This window comes from Heterodontus francisci, chromosome X (genome assembly GCF_036365525.1).
Source record: "Heterodontus francisci isolate sHetFra1 chromosome X, sHetFra1.hap1, whole genome shotgun sequence".
Lineage (NCBI taxonomy): Eukaryota > Metazoa > Chordata > Chondrichthyes > Heterodontiformes > Heterodontidae > Heterodontus > Heterodontus francisci.
The window spans coordinates 8862367-8881985 of record NC_090421.1 but is presented as its reverse complement, the minus strand read 5'-3'; the positions used below and the strand labels follow the sequence as shown (position 1 = coordinate 8881985).

At 44.8% G+C, this 19619-nt stretch overlaps 1 protein-coding gene across 2 annotated transcripts in view; it reads right to left on the bottom strand.

Annotated features, from left to right (window-relative positions):
* Positions 1–19619, bottom strand: part of asic1b (acid-sensing (proton-gated) ion channel 1b) — a 703894-nt gene that overhangs the window by 205635 nt on the left and 478640 nt on the right. The window contains exon 1 of one of the 2 annotated variants that reach the window (XM_068024455.1): positions 15517–16119. The exons of the other annotated variant lie outside the window; for it this stretch is intronic. Coding sequence (XP_067880556.1) covers positions 15517–16119 — 603 coding nt within the window. Of the gene's footprint in view, positions 1–15516; positions 16120–19619 lie in introns of those variants that run through there. 2 annotated transcript variants of the gene reach the window in all.

Sequence of the window (19619 nt, the reverse complement as noted above, 5' to 3'; positions counted from 1 at the left end):
CTTTTGAACTGACTGTTCAAGGAACTGAGAACGGCATAATGAGGCAGATAATCAAGAGTGCCCAGGTTTGGGTCTTACCTGCATGGTACAGATATATTTGAGCGTGGCAATGAAGACAGGCGTAGGACAGATAACTAAAGAAACTCAATGTAGTTTAATCTACCAGGAAAAGGAGATCAAATGCAGAAGAAGCTGTGCACTGAGGCAATGTCTCACAAGATTTTGTCCTGTGCAAACTCTGGCAAGTGGAAACACCATCGCCTCCAATGCTCCTCTCCCACAGCATTCCGACTCAGACACATAGTGCTATTCCGTTGTTGCCACTGGATCAATATCTTTGGAATTCCTTAGCCGGCACCATCGTGGGCACACCATCACCACAAGGACGACAGCAGTTCAAGAAGGTCGCGTTTTCAGGGCATACTAAGGATGGGCAATAAATAGGCCATTGCCAGAGTTGCCGTCATCCCGAGAACAAATGGAAAAAACAAGGCAATCAGGACAGTTGACGTTAGAGAATGGATCATGGAGGCTCAATTGTAAGCAAATAGAAGCAGACTAGGATGACTCCCCCTTTCCTTTTCACACCTTCCAATGTGGAGAAGCTCCTCCCTCAGCTAGAATGGGTGAGATCAAAAAATCTCTGCATGTGAAGCTGGGACGGCAAACCTGCATTTGGACCTGCCCCTGGTACTTGGCAGAAAGTGATTCAACCCCAGTACACAACGTATAAACACACCCAGGCATCGCATGTTAACCACATGGGAGCTGTCTGGCACCTGTACAAAGAGCCATGCGCCATTTATACAGTGGATAAGTACTATTTGTCTACTGCACCTGTTATCAGTTGAATGTTGCTGCACCCATTACTCTATGGCTGGCTCCACGTCAGAAGAAGAAACCCGAATTATATTTGTTCATTGAAGGGAATACGGCACCACAGGGACACTCGCGTTCCAAGTGTCTTTAGTGCTTATGTAAACAGGTCACATTGCGATTACACTATCCCGCCATTGGTGGCACTGTAGTGCCTCAGTTTGACCTCTCCGAGCTCCTGTACAACAAAGTATCTCCTATGCTCCAACCGACTCTACTTCTCTGCTTCCCAAATGTCCAAAATTTAGTTTTTTGACAGAATGAATGACTTTAAAATGGGGGTTGAATGTCTGCCCGCCCTGGTCCAATTATCCCTTCCCTCTAACCCTGCTCCACCTGACGATTACACACACGGTCTTTACTCTGAATGTGTATTGCCACATGAGATCAACTGGTAAGACTTTGAAAGTAGAGATGTGTGCTAGGAATTGTTTAGAAGGGAGGCAACTGCAGAGTATCACAGGGGGTGGAACAAATGAAAACATTTTAAACTATTTACACACTTTTATCCCAGACAAGGTTCTGTGGAACCTTCAGGCGAAATCACACAGCTCAACGCAAACCATCATAACTCTCGAGAGCCGTTCCTTGTCTTGTTCCCAATAGAAACAACACTGCACCTGCTGGTTTGATGACGCTATCCCTTTAGGCCTATGCTTGTCTGCTGCAAACCTGCTCGCAGCAGCTATTTATCTTCATGGGGGGGGGGGTTACCAAAGTAAATAACTGCTGTTTGCTACATATGCTGCATATGATCAATCAGTGACTCCATTCTGCTTTGTGCAACAGCATCCAATTAGTAACTATAAAAAAACTCGCACTCCTGCAGCCAGTTTCAAAATGCACCAGACTAGACATAATGGTCGATATCAGTCATTAATTGATCATGTAACAAGACACCGAGACTTGAGATTTTTGCACGCAATTTGGCCCCACAAACCCTACCTCTGCAAATTCATTTGTGCCTCTTTCTCATTCCCCATTCTCTCTATTATTTTGTTTCCCATTAAAACAACAACTTGCATTTATATAGGGGAACTGAGTTTCTCCCAATCTACCCTATTTCCTCTGATTGCGGAGTCTAGGATTGGGGGCGTTGTATAAAAATTAGCGCCAGGCCTTTCAGGAATGAAATTATGAAACGCTTCTACACACAAAGAGTGGTGGAAGTTTGGAACTCTTCCACAAACAGAAATGAATGCAGGATCAATTGTTAATTTTAAAACTGAGATTGATAGATTTTTGATATCCGAAGATATTAAGGGATATGGAGTCAGGTCACAGATCAGCCATAATCTCAAATGAATGGCAGAACAGGCTCAAGGGCTAAATGGCCTCCTCCTTTTCCAAATGGCCTTTAACTGTTACAACATCCCAAGGTGCTTCACAGGAGCAATTATCAAATAAAATTTGACATCGAGCCACATAAGGAGGTATTAGGGCAGGTGACCAAAAGCTTGGTCAAAGTGGTAGATCTTAAGAAGTGTTTTAAAGAAGGAGAGAGAGGTGGAGAGTGGAGCGGTTTAGGGAGGGAATTCCAGAGCCTAGGGCCCAGGCAGCTAAAGGCAAGGCCATCAATGGTGGAGCGATTAAAATCGAAGATGCGTAAAAGACCAGAATTGGAGGAACCCAGAGATGTCTGAGGGTTGGAGGAGGTTACAGAGATCAATCAGTTGTTGATTATTTTTCTCGCTCATGTTTTCTTGAAGCCGCTGACACTGGCTGAATACCTCAGTGGGCATTCTTCGCCTGTGAGCGTAAGTGTGGGCAGGTGTTTGGTTTTTGGGGTTCTTGCCCTGAATTGGCACGCACAAACACATATATTTTGGTTCGAGGTAGGGTGAAGTTGCTGCATCGCAATCTGGAGCAGGAACGCTGGCTTCAAAATCTGAGCACAAAAATCGAGGCTGATGCCCACAGTAGGAAGGCAGTGCTGCATTGTCAGATGTGCCATCTTCAGGATGAAACGTTAACTGAGATGCAGTATGCCTGTTCAGATGGACATAAAAGATTGCACGCTATTCAAAGAAAGAGCAGAGGAGTTCTCTGGTGCCCTGGCCAATATTTACCCTTTATCCAACACCATCAAAACAGATTGTTTTTCGGGCTGGAGGAAGGTTTGTACTGGGGTTTCCCAGGGATCAGTGTTAGGACCCTTGCTTTTTCTGATATATATTAAATGACCTAGACCTTGGTTGTACAGGGCACAATTTCAAAGTTTGCAGATGATATGAAACTTGGAAGCATTGTGGACTGTGAGGAGGATAGTGTAGAACTTCAAAAGGACATAGACAAGTTGGTGGAGTGGGCAGACAGGTGGCAGATGAAATTTAATGCAGAGAAGTGTGAAGTGATTCATTTTGGTAGGAAGAACATGGAGAGACAAAAGGGTACAATTCTCCAGGGGGTGCAGGAGCAGAGGAACCTGGGTGTATATGTGCATAAGTCATTGAAGGTGGCAGGACAGGTTGAGAGAATGGTTAATAATGCATAAAGTATCCTTGGCTTTATTAACAGGGGCATAGAGTACAAGAGCAAGGAAGTTATGTTGAACTTGTATAAGACACTAGTTCGGCCTCAGCTGGAGTATTGCATCCAGGAAAGGCATTGGAGGGAGGGCAGAAAAGATTCACAAGAATACTCCAGGGATGAGGAACCTCAGTTATGAAGATAGATTAGAGAAGTTAGAATTGTTTTCCTTGGAGAAGAGAAGGCCGAGAAGATATTTGATAGTGGTATTCAAAATCATGAGGGGTCTGGACAGAGTAGATAGAGAGAAACTGTTTCCACTCGTGAAAGGATCAAGAATGAGAGGGCACAGATTTAAAGTATTTGGTAAGAGAAGCAAAAGTGACATGAGGAAATACTTTTTCACGCAGCGAGTGGTTAAGGTCTGGAATGCGCTGCCTGAGAACATGGTGGAGGCAGATTCAATTGAAGCATTCAAAAGGGAATTAGACAGTTATATGAAAAGAAGGAATGTTCAGGGTTACGGGGAGAAGGCAGGGGAATGGAACTGAGAGAATTGCTCTTTCAGAGAGCCGGTGTGGACACGATGGGCCGAATGGCCTCCTTCTGCACTGTAACGATTCTTTGATTCTGTGATTAACTTTTCATTCACCTCAAAGCCATTGGTGGGACCTTGCTGTGTGCAAATTGGCTGCCACATTTGCCTAAGTATTCACAGTCATTACACTTTAACTGTTATTCACTGGTTGCAAAGCACTTCAGGGCATACCAAGGACATCAAAGGCACTGTATTAATTCAAGTTCTTTCTTTTTGCTCCCTTGCCCAGAAGCAATAAGGTCAACTGAAGTGGCCCTTACACTTATTTACTGCACAGACTCCACATACAAGGGGAAGAGATGGCAGAGGACAGGAGGAGAGTAAACGAGACTGAACGGAGAGGGGAAAATTTCTTCACATTTGTACTCCTTCACACTCGACAAGCAACTCTGCAATCAGCTCTCTCACCTAACAATTGTCATAATCAGCTGAAGTTATACATGTACAGCTAAATATATCACTTGAATCAGATACCAGCAACTCTATAGAAAAATTAGGAAAATGGTATTTTTGTACAGTGTTTAATGACTTATTCAAATGGTCATAAAATCAATAAAACATGCAAATTTGCAATGACGTGATGATTGTTGCAGCATTTCCAAATCCACGGCCAGGTCTTCAGTGAAAATGATGCAGAATCGGGATAATGAGTTGGAGCGTTCGACATTGCTGCATGTGGTTTGAGGGCAAAACTCCAATTCAACTCACCGGATGAACCAGTTAAGAATGTGAGCTTTACTTCCAGCTCTTCAGTTCAGATCCTTTCAGGAATGTGACCATTGCTCGGCTGTTTATCAATCCTCTACCGAGAGCACACTGTGCGCTCACCCATTTAAACCACCTGGATTAACATGGCAGTTTTAGGTTTGCCTTAAATCTGCTGAGAATTGGCATCGGCCTCATTTGAATGATGTCACTGAAGTTCTGGGAAGTGAACTTTACACAGGGAGGACAAGTCTTTTCCCCCGACCCCATCCACCCTCCCGACCCAACCCCTAATTCCTAGCTTTAAAACGTTGACACGATCCAAAATAAGTAAGCACAGAGTAATCTCACCAGAGGGATGAGAAATGCTCACTGTATTGAGAAAGGATAAGGAGCAGCAGGCGACATCTTTCATTGCCTTGTTCGTTTAACAGCTGTGCAACCAGAACCAATAGTTTGTTCAGAGTGTATTCTTGGGCATCTGCGCCAGTGAATGGGATGAAACCCACCATGGAGCAAAGACTTCAAAGTTTATGATTTCTTGGAAACAATCAAATGGGGAGGATGTGATTTGGTGTGTGGAGAGGGGAACTGACGTCAATTCTTCTTGTGCTAGGACATCCGCTAGTTTCCTCATTTAAGATGAGCAAAGTTGATTCTTATCCTTTCAGTTTGGTGGCGAGACCTGGCAGTTATGTAATGCTGGCCTTTTGGTCTTTTATCCTGAAGGAAAGGCGTGGAGTCCAGTTCATGGAGCGTTGAACCTCCTTAATGCTAATATATCACTGGTATAGTGCCAAAACTCTCAACTCACTCCAGTACCTGAAGTTACATCAGAACTGTCACTTAAATGTCATTTGCACAACTGTGGGGAAGACAAATTTTTGATCCAACTGAAAGAGTCTCCTTGTCTGTAGCATTTCAGCGCCATGGGCAACCTTTCAGTAAGAGAGCCACTGAATCAAGACAAGTGGTCTTTCAGACCCAAGGCATACTGACAGTCTTCACTATCTTGCTGGCACCATTTATCTAATGATGTTCCTCTCTATTTAATCATTTCATGTAAAGGCTTTTTGAAAGTCAAATTTATAAATACAAGATCAAAGTCTGAACTGGTTCAGTATCTACAACCTATACAAATTATAGCCAAATTGCTTTTCCTTAAACAAATGACTTTTAAAAATAATTACCTAAAGAGATTAAGTGTCATTCTGGTCAGCCTCAAAGTATTTGCTAATACTAGACATTAAATTCTTAATATTATGTTCAATATTTACTCATTTTAGAACCAGTTTGCACTAGAAACAACTTTCCCTCCTCCCTCATTGTATCTGTTCTTTGCTGAGCCTTCAGCCATCACGCCTTTGCTCTCTTGCACTCTCATCCTAAACCCTTCCCCCTTACTGCCACTTTCCAAAGGCCTCATCTTCCTACCTGCTTGACCAGGCCTTTGGTCACCTCCCCTAACTTCTCTCCAATGCCCTGCTCAATGTCTAATGCTGCTCTTGCAAGCTTCTCTTGGACATTTTGGGACATGAGGACAAGTGCTATTTAATTGTACATTGTTTTAGAGTCCCTCTGTGCAGTCGGGTGATCTGAATACATGCCTTTACTTCAATCAGCAACTGTGCTCACAAGGCTACAGCATAAGAATACAAAGTTGGAAACCTCAAGTGAGAGCATTAGAGACTTCCCCTTCCCCACAAAATAATAAGTATATGGAATAGACACCTATCGACAGGAATTCATCCCATGTCAGTTCATAATTCCTTTAAAATGATGTGAGTGGGACATCACAGGGCGGCACAGTGGCGCAGTGGTTAGCACCGCAGCCTCACAGCTCCAGTGACCCGGGTTCAGTTCTGGGTACTGCCTGTGTGGAGTTTGCAATTTTCCCTGTGTCTGCGTGGGTTTCCTCTGGGTGCTCCGGTTTCCTCCCACAGCCAAAGACTTGCAGGTTGATAGGTAAATTGGCCATTATAAATTGCCCCTAGTGTAGGTAGGTGGTAGGGGAATGGTGGGGATGTGGTAGGGAATATGGGATTAATATAGGATTAGTATAAATGGGTGGTTGTTGGTCGGCACAGACTCAGTGGGCCGAAGGGCCTGTTTCAGTTCTGTATCTCTAAATTAAAAAAATACTTGGAATATACAACCCAGATATAGGCCATTTGGCCCAACTAGTTTGTGATGTTTATACTCCACATGCGTCACCTCCCATTGCATCTACATCCTCTCAGCATATCTTTCTATTCCCTTTCTTCTCATGTGCTTGTCTAGTTTCCTTTTGAAAGCATCGGATTAAGAATGGGATTAAAGTCGTAAATATAGGTATTCATGATGAAATGCCGTCGATTGCTGTGGTTCCATTGCTGGTGGCACCACAAGAATCTCATTTGAGAACTGCAGCCAGTCAGTGCTGCATAATGTATGCTATCGTAGCTTAGTTGGTTAAAACTCTTGCTTCTGGATCAGAAGGTTGTGGAGGATTTGAGCTCATCTTCAAAGTTAACACTCCAGTGCAGTACTGAGGGAGAGAACAGAGGTATCACGAGCAACTTAAACGTTTGAGATCGATCTCACTGGCTGTGCTTCCCTTGGATTCAATCGCAGACACCAATATTGTAGGGATCGCCATACAGGTCACTTCCTGACGACATTCCAGATCCCTCCATGTATTGCTGGCACAACACTGAAATCAATTTGGACACAATTGTATACATTACACGTGGCTTCCTGCATCTCTGGGTGCATATGTGGATCTTGTGTGTATTGTAAGGAACCATTTCAATGGGTTGAATAAGCTTTTCTTGTTTCATACTTTACAATCCCAGGCTAGGGTTGCCAACCTGCCAGGATTGCCCTGGAGTCTCCAGGGGGAATTCAAGATGAATCTCCAGAACACTGCTGAGAGCATCCCAGCAGAAAAATCATCAGGGCATTCAAAAAAAATTGTTTTACAAAAGCTTTTCTCGAACACTTTATTAGTTATAAAAATATCGGAGATATTGACCGACATTCGAGAATTACCCAATCAGGTAATGAAGGGTCTGTTTGCTTTCCAACTGGCCATAGGAAGGCGGGACAGGGCAAGGATGGACAAAGTGGGTGACCAATGGTGAAACTGTGGGGGGATGGGACAGATGGAGGCAGGAGGGTCATGTGATGACACCTCCAGGAATATGTCCAACCAGAGTTGGCAACACTATTCCCCAGGTCTTCCCAATATAACCCATAAAGTCAGCTACTGAGAGGCACATGAAAGTGATGGGAGCTGATACACGTTCTCTTCATAAGGGGTCTTTCTGGTACATGTACGCCAGGGGTTGAGAAAGGAGGAAAAAGCATGCAAAACTGCAGCTGAAGGTGGAGCAAATAGGAGGTGGTCGCACAGGAATCCTCACCCCCTCAACAGAGTCAATAGGTCTAGGACAACACAGCTGCAGCTCTCTGTTATACACCTGGCTCGTGGCTCCTCTCAAGAACACATGCTCAGCTATTAAACTCCACTACAATCAGATCCAACTAGAGCCCTCACTGAGCAGACGCTCATGCGTGTCTTTGTTACCTCTAGACTTGACTATTCCAACACACTCCTAGCTGGTCTCCCATCTTCCATCCTTCATAAACTTGAGCTCATTCAAAACTCTGCTGCCCATATCCTAACTCACATCACCCCTGTGCTCGCTGACCTACATTGGCTCTCGGTTTGGCAACGCCACGAGTTTAAAATTCTCATCCTCGTTTTCAAACCCCTCCATGGCCTCACCCCTCCCTATCTCTGCAGCCTCCTCCATCCCCACAACCTCCGATATCTCTGCGCTCCTCCATTTCTGACTTCTTGCACATCTTCGATTTTAATCTCTCCATGACTGGCAATCGCGCCTTCAGCTGCAGAGGATTTCCCTCCCTAAACCTCTCCAACTCGCTTGCTCTCTCCCCTTTTAAGCTGCTCCTTAAAACCTACCACTTTGACTAAGTTTTTGGTTGCCTTTCCTATAATATCTCCTTATGTGGCTCTGTGTCAAATTTTGTTTGACAATCGCTCCTTTGAAGCTCCATGAGACATTTCACTAAGTTAAAGGCGCTATATAAATAACGTAAGTTGTTGGAGGCCTCAAGCAACAATCTCGCTGCCTGGACAGGTCTGGTGACTTCCTGAAACACAGCCCAGAAGGACTGTCCTACACATTGTGGCAAAGGTAAGCAGTAGCAGATGTGCGGCAGCTCAATGCACCACCAAGTTATCATGCTGAGTGTACGAGCAAGAGAGTTAAAGAGAAATTAAAGTAAGGGCAGTTGCCCAAACACCCTACTATGCCTGGCCATCTCAATGTTGCGTGCCATCTCTCTGTCAGCGATATGGATGGCCGCCTCCACCGTTGGCATCAGGGTGTGTAGAGGCAGGACCTCCTCCTGTTATGTGCCACTTTCTCCTGCAAGAAGAGGGCCACAAGTGTGTACCCTGCTGAGGGGTTTTTGAAGAGATGTGAAGCATTGTGAGGGCTGTAAGCAAGTCTTGAGGGCATGAATACAAACAGAAGGAACTGCAACAAAGTTTCCCGTTGTAATTGGAGGAGAGGCATGGTGTTATGACTAGGTGAGAAAGGTGTCTAGGAGTCCCTCTCAGCCTTCACCTGGTCTTACTGTAACAGGGTTTAATTTTCAACACACTGTGTTTTTAGCTCCCCCTTGGTGAATCCTTGTTCACTGCTTTCCAATTATAAGGCAAAAAAACCCAGCACAGACAGGTTTTCTTTGGTTCAAAGAAGGTTGAAATTTATTAAACTTGAACTTAAACTCTAATTTGGTTAACCCCTACGAATACACTACGCGCCCAGGCTAGCATGCATATGCAATACACACATGCAGATAGAGACAGAAAAGAGCAGAAGAAAATAAAGTGCAACGTTTGTAGCAATCTCTGAAAAGAGTTTTTCTTACAGTCTTTCGAGCTCACTGTAGAGTCCTTGATTGTAGGTAGATCTTGCTCTTCGTTGGGGCCCAGTATTCTTCTTAAAACTTGTTCGCTGTAGGAGACCTTTCTCTCTTGGGGTTCACGTGTCTTTAGTGGATTTGGAGTTCGGTGAGAAAGAGAGGGAGAGCCAGACAGGAGAGGCCTTCTTCAGTCCAGGAGCATACAGCAGTCTCTCACGGTTCAAACTGTTTGTACAATTCAGAAAAACCCAGGTTGCCAAGCAGGTTAGTCATGTGACTAGCTGGTCTGACCACATCTGTTTGTGGATTCTCTGGTCTTAGCTGACCCTGGAATGTCTCTTCTTACACACAATACCTGGTGCTCAAAGTCAATTGTGGGTTAAATTGGAGCAGGGAATAGCCCCTTTGTCCTTCCAAGCACTGGCTGTTAATATGCAAAAAATGTTTTTCCAGCCAAGGGCCTGGTGATTTTTTTAACAAATCCTTTCTTCACTTTCGCAACAGTTTGAAATTTAATGTCCATATGGCGAAATTAATGTACCTCAGTCTCAGCAGGTGAACCATGGCAATGGAGAGGGAAGGTTTGTTAATGTTGGGGCTAAAATCTGGTGTTGCTGGGCTGTGGAGTAGGAGAGCTGTGGGGTTTTACCTTGGCATTCCTGGTGAGCTCATTAACTTCCTTGCTATGCTGCAGCCAGGTCTTGGGAACAACGTTGGTGACATTAACTTACACTGCCACCTCGCCATCCCTGCTGGCTCATGTTACAGATCACCCGTCGCCCATTGGAAGGGAAAAGGCCTTCCTTCCTGCTGCTCACTTGTTCTATGAACACCACCAAGGCTGCGTCAAAGAATACTGGGGGCTGCAGAGGACATCACGCTGGCCACTGCTTCAGAAAAGTGGCTCTCTGCCAACCAGCATTGTAAGTGCACCTCCCCTTTAAGGGGTTGCAGGTTTCCTCAAGACCTGCTGGATTTCCTGTCCCACAATTGGCCGTCTGCCTATTAGTGCAGTTGGGCATGAAGTGGGCCCGATCACAAAAATGGTTCGGGGTCCCTGCCAACTGCATGTGGCAGGCACAGTGGATGCCCCGTCTGCCAAAAGGATCTGTTGCTATTTGGCATCGTCTCTGGACACAGATCCATTCTTGAACTTCTGGCTGCTGTGGATCCCCAAAGCTAGGATCCCAATGGCAAATATTCCCCTCAGTTTTTTCAAACTGAGAAACTTAGCTGAAGGGGCAACGTCCACGTGCCGCACAGTGCCAGGGTTGAAAAGAAGTAGCGGTAAGGTGGCACCGAGAATGGGCTTTACGAGCTGGTGGATCATTGGAACAGAAGTTCAGTGAGGGAGGGGAGGAGCTCCACAATTCCATCTTGTTGGTGAGCTGCTTCTTTGTGAAACATCTTGGGACGCACCCTATAAATGCAAGTTGTTGAATGTATAATTTGTTGAAATTGTAAACAGCCACTCCTTTTGGGTGAGAAGCTTTTACAGACAATTTCAGTGACTATTCTTCCAAATCCAAATAAATTCACCAATCTTGTGAAGAAAACCACCTCTGTCATTATACTTTCATCAGGACAGGAGGAGGCCATTCAGCCCCTCCAGCCTGTTCCACCATTCAGTTAGATCATGGCTGATCTGTATCTTAAATCCATCTACCCATCGTGGTTTCATAACCCTTAATACCCTTACCCAACAAACATATATTTTCAACTCTGATGTTAAAACCTTTCAACTGGTCAACAGCAAACATGCTAAAAAAGACTTGCATTTATATAGCGCCTTTCACAACCACCAGACGTCTCAAAGCGCTTTACAGCCAATTAAATACTTTTAATTTGTTGTAATGTCGAAAACGCAGTAGACAATATGCACACAGCAAGATCCCACAAACAGCCATGTGATAATGACCAGATTATCTGTTTTTGTGATGTTGATTGAGTGACAAATATTGGCCAGGACACTGGGCACTAGAGAACTCCCCTACTCTTCTTTGAAATAGTGCAACGAGTTCTTTTACATCCACCCAAGTAGGCAGACGGGGCTTTAGTTTAACATCCCATCCAAAAGACAGCACCACTGACAGTGCAGCATTCACTCAATACTGGACTAGGGCATCAACCTTGATTTTTGTATTCAAGCCCTGGAGTGGGGGACCTGAATCCAGAAGCTTATTAGTCACAGACAAGACTGCTACCCACTGAGCCATAGCTGACACAAATTGCTGCAGGATAATTTGGCTGCTAAAGGACTACTGTGTCAGAATCCATCAGGACGAACTTGCACTCACAATTCACAATACGGCAAGGAAACCTTCTGCGCGGCAGAGCATGGTACATCAAAATTCATTATAACTTTCAAAGGGGAATTGAATAAATACTTGAAGTGGAACAAATTGCAGGGCTATGGGGAAAGAGCAGAGGGAGTGGGACTAATTGGATAGCTCTTTCAAAGAGCCGGCACAGGCACGATGGGCTGAATGGCCTCCTTCTGTGCTGTATCATTTCTCTGATTCTATGATATGGTGCCGGAGAGTGGTGGCATGAGGGTTGGCATCTGGGATTGCCCACATGGTGCCCCGATTGTAGCATTTTTACTGAAATGGCTTTGAGTTAAAACTCCAGACAGACCTTTGCGCGAATCTGCATGACACGAGTTACTGCACTTCAGGAGCAACTCGCTGGCTGTGAAACGCCGAGATATCACGGGGACGTGACGATGCACGTTCTTTTCCCCCTTCTTTTCCAAACCGCTTTCTCCTCTTGCACGTGAAACATTCTATTTAAAAAGAAATTGATACCTAACCAGATCTTCACTCGCCAAAGCTGCCACAAGCTCTCGTGTGTGATGGCAAGGCTTGTCAGCAATATATTCCACAGGCTGGCAGCATGTTTTTAAACGTGACAGGACCAATGCTTTTTATAGTAACCGAGCACAGCCACGCTCACAGCTGTTCATCCAGCAATGCAAAACCTTTATTACACAAGTGAAGATGGTGGGGCAGCAGGAAGAGGAGGTGGAGAGATTGATAAAAGTACGTTGAAGCAGCAATAAAAAAGAAAGGAAATTAGATCAAAGGATTTGTCTTTAATTATACCAAAAGGTCCATCTCTCTGGGGAAGCTGTGTGTGAAAATTAAACTGATCACATTTTTTTTGAAGACACTGCTGTTTTAGTGAAGCTTGTCTTTTTTTGAGCTCGGGGCAGGCGGAACTCAGTCATGTACTTATACATGCTGTCTAAAGCCCTTATCTATTACATATTAAACAATAGATAGATTGCAAAGGTGCTACAGCTGTACGTGGCACTGTGAATATAACGTTACATGACTGGTTCAGCTCAATGGGGCAGCACCTAACAGTTACATGCCAATGTTGCACTCAACATGTCCCTAGAAATATCGAGGTAACCACTTCAAGTAATAATAGCAATTCTGAAGTGAAAATTACAAAGGTTCAAAGTAGCGAAGCATTGAAAAATACGTCTGCCGCTGTAAAATATCGAACAAAAGCATACGTCTAACTCGGCCAAAGACTGTCCACAGCTCAACGGAAAAATCTACATACACACACACACACACACACAAGTAGTTGTAAAAGCAAAAGAAAGACTTACATTTATATTGCCCCTTTCATGACCACTGCCATCTCAAAGCACTTTGCAGCCAATGAAGTTGTTTTGAAGTGTAGGAGCCAGGGCAGCCAATCCATGCACAACAAGCTCCCACACACAGCAATGTGATAATGACCAGATAATCTGTTTCTGTCATGTTGATTGAGGGATAAATATTGGTTCGGACACTGGGGAGAACTCCCTTGCTCTTCTTCAAAATAGTGCCATGGGATCTTTTATATCCATCTGAGAGGGCAGATGGGGCCTTGGCTTAGCATCTCATCTGAAAGACAGCACCGTCAGCAGTGCAGCATTCCCTCGGTACTGCACTGGAGAGTCAGCCTTGATTATGTGTGTAAGTCCTGGAGCGGGACTTAAACCTGGAGCTTTCTGACTCAGAGACAAAAGTGCTACCAACTGAGCCACAAAGATAAATTGTTGGTGGCATACTGAAATCTCAAATGGAACAAGGATACTGTAATCAAAAGAAGCAATCACAGTGGCACTTCAAGGGTAAGGTGAGGTGATAGGAATAGAAGCATGGGGTCAAACAAGGAGAAAAAGAATTTGCATTTATATAGCACCTTTCACCACCTCAGGATGCCCCAAAGCACTTTACAGGCAATGAAGTACTTTTTGAAGAGTAGTCACTGTTGTCATGTCGGAAATGCAGCAGCCAATTTGTGCACAGCAAGATCCCACAAACAGCAATGTGATAATGACGAGCGAATCTGTCTCAGTGATACTGGTTGAGGGATAAATATTGGCCAGGACACTATGTGCTTGCCTACTATTCTTCGAAATAGGCCCATGGGATCTTTTATGTCCAGCTGAGAGGGCAGGAAGGGCAGTGGTTTAATCTCTCACCCAAAAGACGGCACCTCTGACAGTGCAGCACTCCCTCTGCGCTGGTGTCTCAGCCTAGATTTTGTGCTCAAGTCCCCAGAGTAGGACTGGGACTTGACCCCATAATCTTCTGACTCAGAGGTACAAGCGCTACCCACTGAAAGATAGATACCTCTAAATGTCTAATGCTGCTTCCAAAATCATCAGATAGACCTCCCGTACATCCAAAACAACAAGTGACAACTAACCAGAAGTTTACAAGCTGAAATAAGATTGAAGAAGCTCGCAAATGGAGGTCCAGCATTTGAAGTTCCCTCCAGGGGCCATCACAAGAATGGAAAAAAATCACTCGTGCATGCCCTCACCTCGCTGAGCTTGTTACTCTGCTTCCCTAAAACAGTTAGACCACCCCAGCCCCACAAAGCAGAGACCTCACCCTCACAATGGGCAGACCAAACTGATAAATTGTCACTCGGGAAGACATGGAATCGTGCACAACTGGAACAGTAACTGTCTGGCTGTTGTTTCAAGCTGAACTCAAGAAATTGGAAGACCTTCGCCAAACAAACGGGAATTCTGCAGGGATTTTCCTACCCAAGGGTCAAGGGTCAATGTCTCACCCCAGAGACTTGAGTACATAATCTAGGCTGACACTTCAGAGTGTGCCGACTTTCAAGATGAGACATTAAACCGAGGCCCCATCTGCCTTCTCAGGTCACGGTCACTTTTCAAAGAAGAGCAGGGGACTTCTCCCCGGTGTTCCAGCCAACATCTATCCCTCAACTAAACAGCATTAAAACAGGACCTGCTCATTTATCTCATTGCTGTTTGTGGGATCTTGCTGTGCACAAATTGGCTGCTGGAGTGGGACTTGAACCCACAACCTTCTGACTCAGAGGTAAAAATGTGACCAACTCAGCCACGCATCAGAAGCCTACTGGCAATACTATTCTGCTGTCTTCTGTATCTAAACATGCCGCAGTGCCTTAGCAAACACCTTGTCTTGAAAGTGGATCTAATCTATGTTACGCATTCTTCTCTCCACCTATTCATTGTGAGCTTTTCCCTGCCATTTCTCATTACTCTGGTATTGGCACTGACCTAACCTCGCTACCAGGGAGTAACTGATGCCACTACAGACTTCCGACCCCTCTGTGTAAACTTCACCCCGTGGTGTCATTGCCGTTTAAGCTATGAAACAGCTGTCTTGATGGGAGGTGGGAATGACTTTTAGACAGGACCTATTAGCTATTGATTGCATCATTTACCCAAAAACCTCAGCAAGGATAAAGACAACATCATAGCTCAGGTGGCATAAACAGATGAGTGCAAGATATCCCACATATGGGCATGAAACAGAAAGTGCATCTGGCATAATAAAGTAAGGAAACGGCTATCACCAAAGTTTAAGAGTCCCCTAGTGGCAGCAAGCACTGAATCCTGGGTCCAAGTAAACTTGACTTACCACAGTGAAGTTCTCAGGGCCACATTCCTCCATCCGGTATTTACAATCCTTTAGCATGTCCTCCAACTGATGGCTGGTCCTGTTGAACAATTCATACATGTTGAACGGTGAGCCATCATTCCTGACCGACGGGGCCAGCTGGAATCCTGGATCCATGCCTTCAGTGTATCCCATTAACGAGCCAGCGAAGGCCAAGTCCAAGTAAGTGATCTTGGAGCGTCTGAATCGGTTAAAGTTGCAGAGAGTCACGGCTGGGAAGTACAGGAAGGGGCTGTCCATCTCATCGAGAGCTGTGATGTGGTGGTACTCCAGGTAATACGTGACCCTGTCCATCACCTGGTACAGAAAAATGGCAAGAGAGGAGAGGAAAGCACAGGCCCACAGAACTTGTCGGACCCCACAGCCCCCATCGACAAAGATATGGCTCATTCCATGCAGGTTGGAACTGCCAGCGAAAGCGGTGAGGCTAGCCACATTCGACTGGCCTTCCTCCTCATTGTCACCCTCTTCAGAAAACTGATCAAAACTCTCCTCCCTTCTCTTCTCCTCTCCCTTCTCATCATCAGCCGCAAAAGAAATAGTGCAAAATATCTGGACCGGCATTCTGAACAGACACACAGAAGGGAAGCTGTTTTTTTTTAAATTCCAAAGATTAGGAGTATTGGTTTGCCTTTACAAAATGTTTTTGAAAAAAAAGTACAGTTTTGACATAGAAATATCTTGCCGTCACATAGTTAAACACATAAGACGCATTTCGATAAGTTAAATGTAAAAATCATTACATACTGCAGGAAGTTAAGAAGGCATTGGATATGATCACAAGCTGCTCTGTTGCACAACAGTCCCAGTCAGCTTCACCGAAGAAGTACTGTGCTGTATGTTCACGCTGCCAGAGAGAGTACTGGAGCCAGGATGATGAGTAGCCTCTGAGATGCTTAATAATTTATAAGGAGCCCGTCCCAACTGACTGTAGGGAGGGGTTTTGTCAGTGGACTTGGCACGGCTGCCTCATCACTGAGTCCTGATCCTCCATTCAGTTTGCAGCCAGGTCTGTACAGAACTCGCATGACAACCTGAACCTCCGACGCACACTCTCTTCCTAAACAAGCTCTACGAGGCATCTCTTACCTTCCAGCTAATACTAGTGAAAAGCTGCAGAGCGGGAAGTGTTAAGAACAGGAGAATTAAAAAAAGAGTCTCTCATTCTCGTTCCCACTCTTCTCTCCTTCGCTCAAAATAGCCTCAGCGAAGAGTTCAATCTTTTTAATGAGTCAAAATTTGAAAGGTGATGTATCAGCCTCTCACTGCAATTGAGATTTATTGTCCCATAATTGCGGTCTGTTGACTAATTTGATGGAATTTTCATTGGTGGGTGGGGGCTGGGGGTTGAGTAATGAGCACCCCAGTGCCAAGATCAAGGATATTAAAGAAACGTTATTGAAAGCAGCATCTCGCAGAGTGTTAGCAACAATTGAAGCCTGCGTTTGATTTATATCTTGCTGTCAGCATCAATTACAAACTAGCACTCGCCAGGGGAGCCCAGCTTACACAGGATTATGATCCAAAACTGCTTGAAAAGTTCAGCATGGGCTGTGTTTGAGAGTTAAGCAGCCCAGAGTTCCAACAGTATTAAAAAGCAGCACATGGCAGTTCCTAACATACACTGGCAGCTTTTAGTGCGAATGCATTTATTCTCCCCATTGATCGCACTTACACTGACAGACATATCTTAACTCTTTCAGTACAACTCTCCAAATGCTCTGTTATCAGACAGAGATTGGAGGGCTGTAAAACTGACATCCTTTTGTGACATTCTCGAAACAATGAAGACATATCACGACATTGCCATTCTGCAGTGGTCCTCAAGGGGTTAACCTCTGTGCATACACTTTCTAGCACTCTCCATACATACATTATTCGACAGAATTTTAGTCCTCCAAGACGTTCCCTTTCCACGAGGGCTACCAACTCTGTCCAGATATATTCCTGGAGATTCAATTACATGACCTCCTGCCCCACCCAGTCCAACAGTTTTTTTTCCCCCTCTCATCGCCAATATATTTTATAATCAATAAAGAAAAGTGTTCAAAGAAAACTGGAGAGCTGGTGATCCATTTTTCCACCCATCCACAGGTTCATTTTGATCAGTCTTTGACTGTACCATGTATTGATAGTGTGACAGTCTCCTTCCCTTTGCAAACACTCAATGTCCAGGTTAACAGCTGGGGAATGACCATGAAAATGGCCAGAGCCCTGGCACCGATGGGACCAAACTGCAGCAAGAGGCAGCATTTTCATGACAGGAAGGCAGAAGGGGGCAAAAAGATGGAAATAAAGAGGCCTGATATTCAAGTAATAGGTGCTTCTTCCCTCACTGTAAAAGTCAGTTGGTCTATAATGCAAAGCAAGGGCTACACTTTTTTCTTATTCTTTCATGGGATGTGGGCGTCATAGACCAGGCCAGCATTTATTGCCTATCCCTAATTGCCCTTGAACTGAGTGGCTTGCTAGGCCATTTCGAGGGCATGTAAGAGTCAACCACATTGCTGTGGGTCTGGAGTCACATGTAGGCCAGATCAGGTAAGGACAGCAGATTTCCTTCCCTAAAGGACATTAGTGAACCAGATGGGTTTTTACAACAATCGACAATGGTTTCATGGCCATCATTAGACTAGCTTTTTTAAATTCCAGATTTTATTAATTGAATTCAAATTCCACCTTCTGCTGTGGTGGGATTCGAACCCATGTCCCCAGAGCAATACCTGGGTCTCTGGGTTACTAGTCCAGTGACAGTACCAGTATGCCACCGTCTCCCCTGGACTTGAGTCCAGCAATGCACCATTGTACCATTAAACGCACTGGCAGTCAGCTTCTGATTAATGCATAGGATCGCATGGAATGTACAGCTCAGAAACAGGCCATTCGACCCAGCTGCTCTATGCTGGTGTTTATGCTCCACATGAACCTCCTCCCACCCTACGTCATCTCACCCAATCAACATAACCTTCTATTCCTTCCTCCCTCATGTCTTTATCTAGCTTCTCCATGAATGCATCGATGCTACTTTCGTCAACCACTCCCTGTGTTAGCAAGGTCCACGTGCTCACCACTCTTTGGAAAATAAGTTTCTCCTGGATTTCTTGCTGGATTTATTAGTGACTATCTTAATCTGATGGCCCCGAGCTTTGGTCGTCCCCACAAGCAGAAATATCTTCTCTACATCTACTCTAGCATTTAAAAAAATTCTTTCATGGGATATGGGCGTCGCTGGCAAGGCCAGCATTTGCTGCCCATCCCTAATTGCCTTTGACAACTGAGTGGCTTGCTAGGCCATTTCAGAGGGCAGTTAAGAGCCAACCACATTGCTGTGGGGCTGGAGTCACATGTAGGCCAGACCGGGTAAGGACAGCAGATTTCCTTCCCAAAAGGGCATTAGTGAATCAGATGGGTTTTTACAACAATCGATGATAGTTTCATGGCGCCATTACTGAGACTAGTTAATAATCCAGATTTTTATCAAACACTTTCATAATTTTAAAGACCTCGATCAGGTCACCCCTCAGCCTTCTCTTTTTTTTAAAGAAAACAGCACCGGCCTGTTCAATCTTTCCTGATAGTTATACCCTCTCAGTTCTGGTATCATCCCCATGAACCTATGTTGCACCTTCTCTGGCTCTATATCCGTTTTAATGCATGTGTTGCAAATCCCATTTTCCCCATCTGCCCCAGCACAGGAAGGTATCTGCTCAGCGGTCATTGAAGCAAGCGCTCACCAGTAACAATAAGTAAGATCACAACTCGAAAATAGTGCTAGCTGCATGATTTCAACAGAATGCACGGCGCGCAACTGCGAATAGCGAAGAAAGGCTCAATGAAGATAAACACCCACTAACCAATTCGACCTCAGTGTTATTCACAGTCTAAACAGAAGAACATAATAAACAGGAGCAGGTGTAGGCCACACGATGAAGTCCCCAACATCACAGATGCCAAACTTCAGCCAATTCGATTCACTCCACGTGATATCAAGAAACGACTGAAGGCACTGGATACTGCAAAAGCTATGGGCCCTGACAACATTCCGGCAATAGTACTGAAGACCT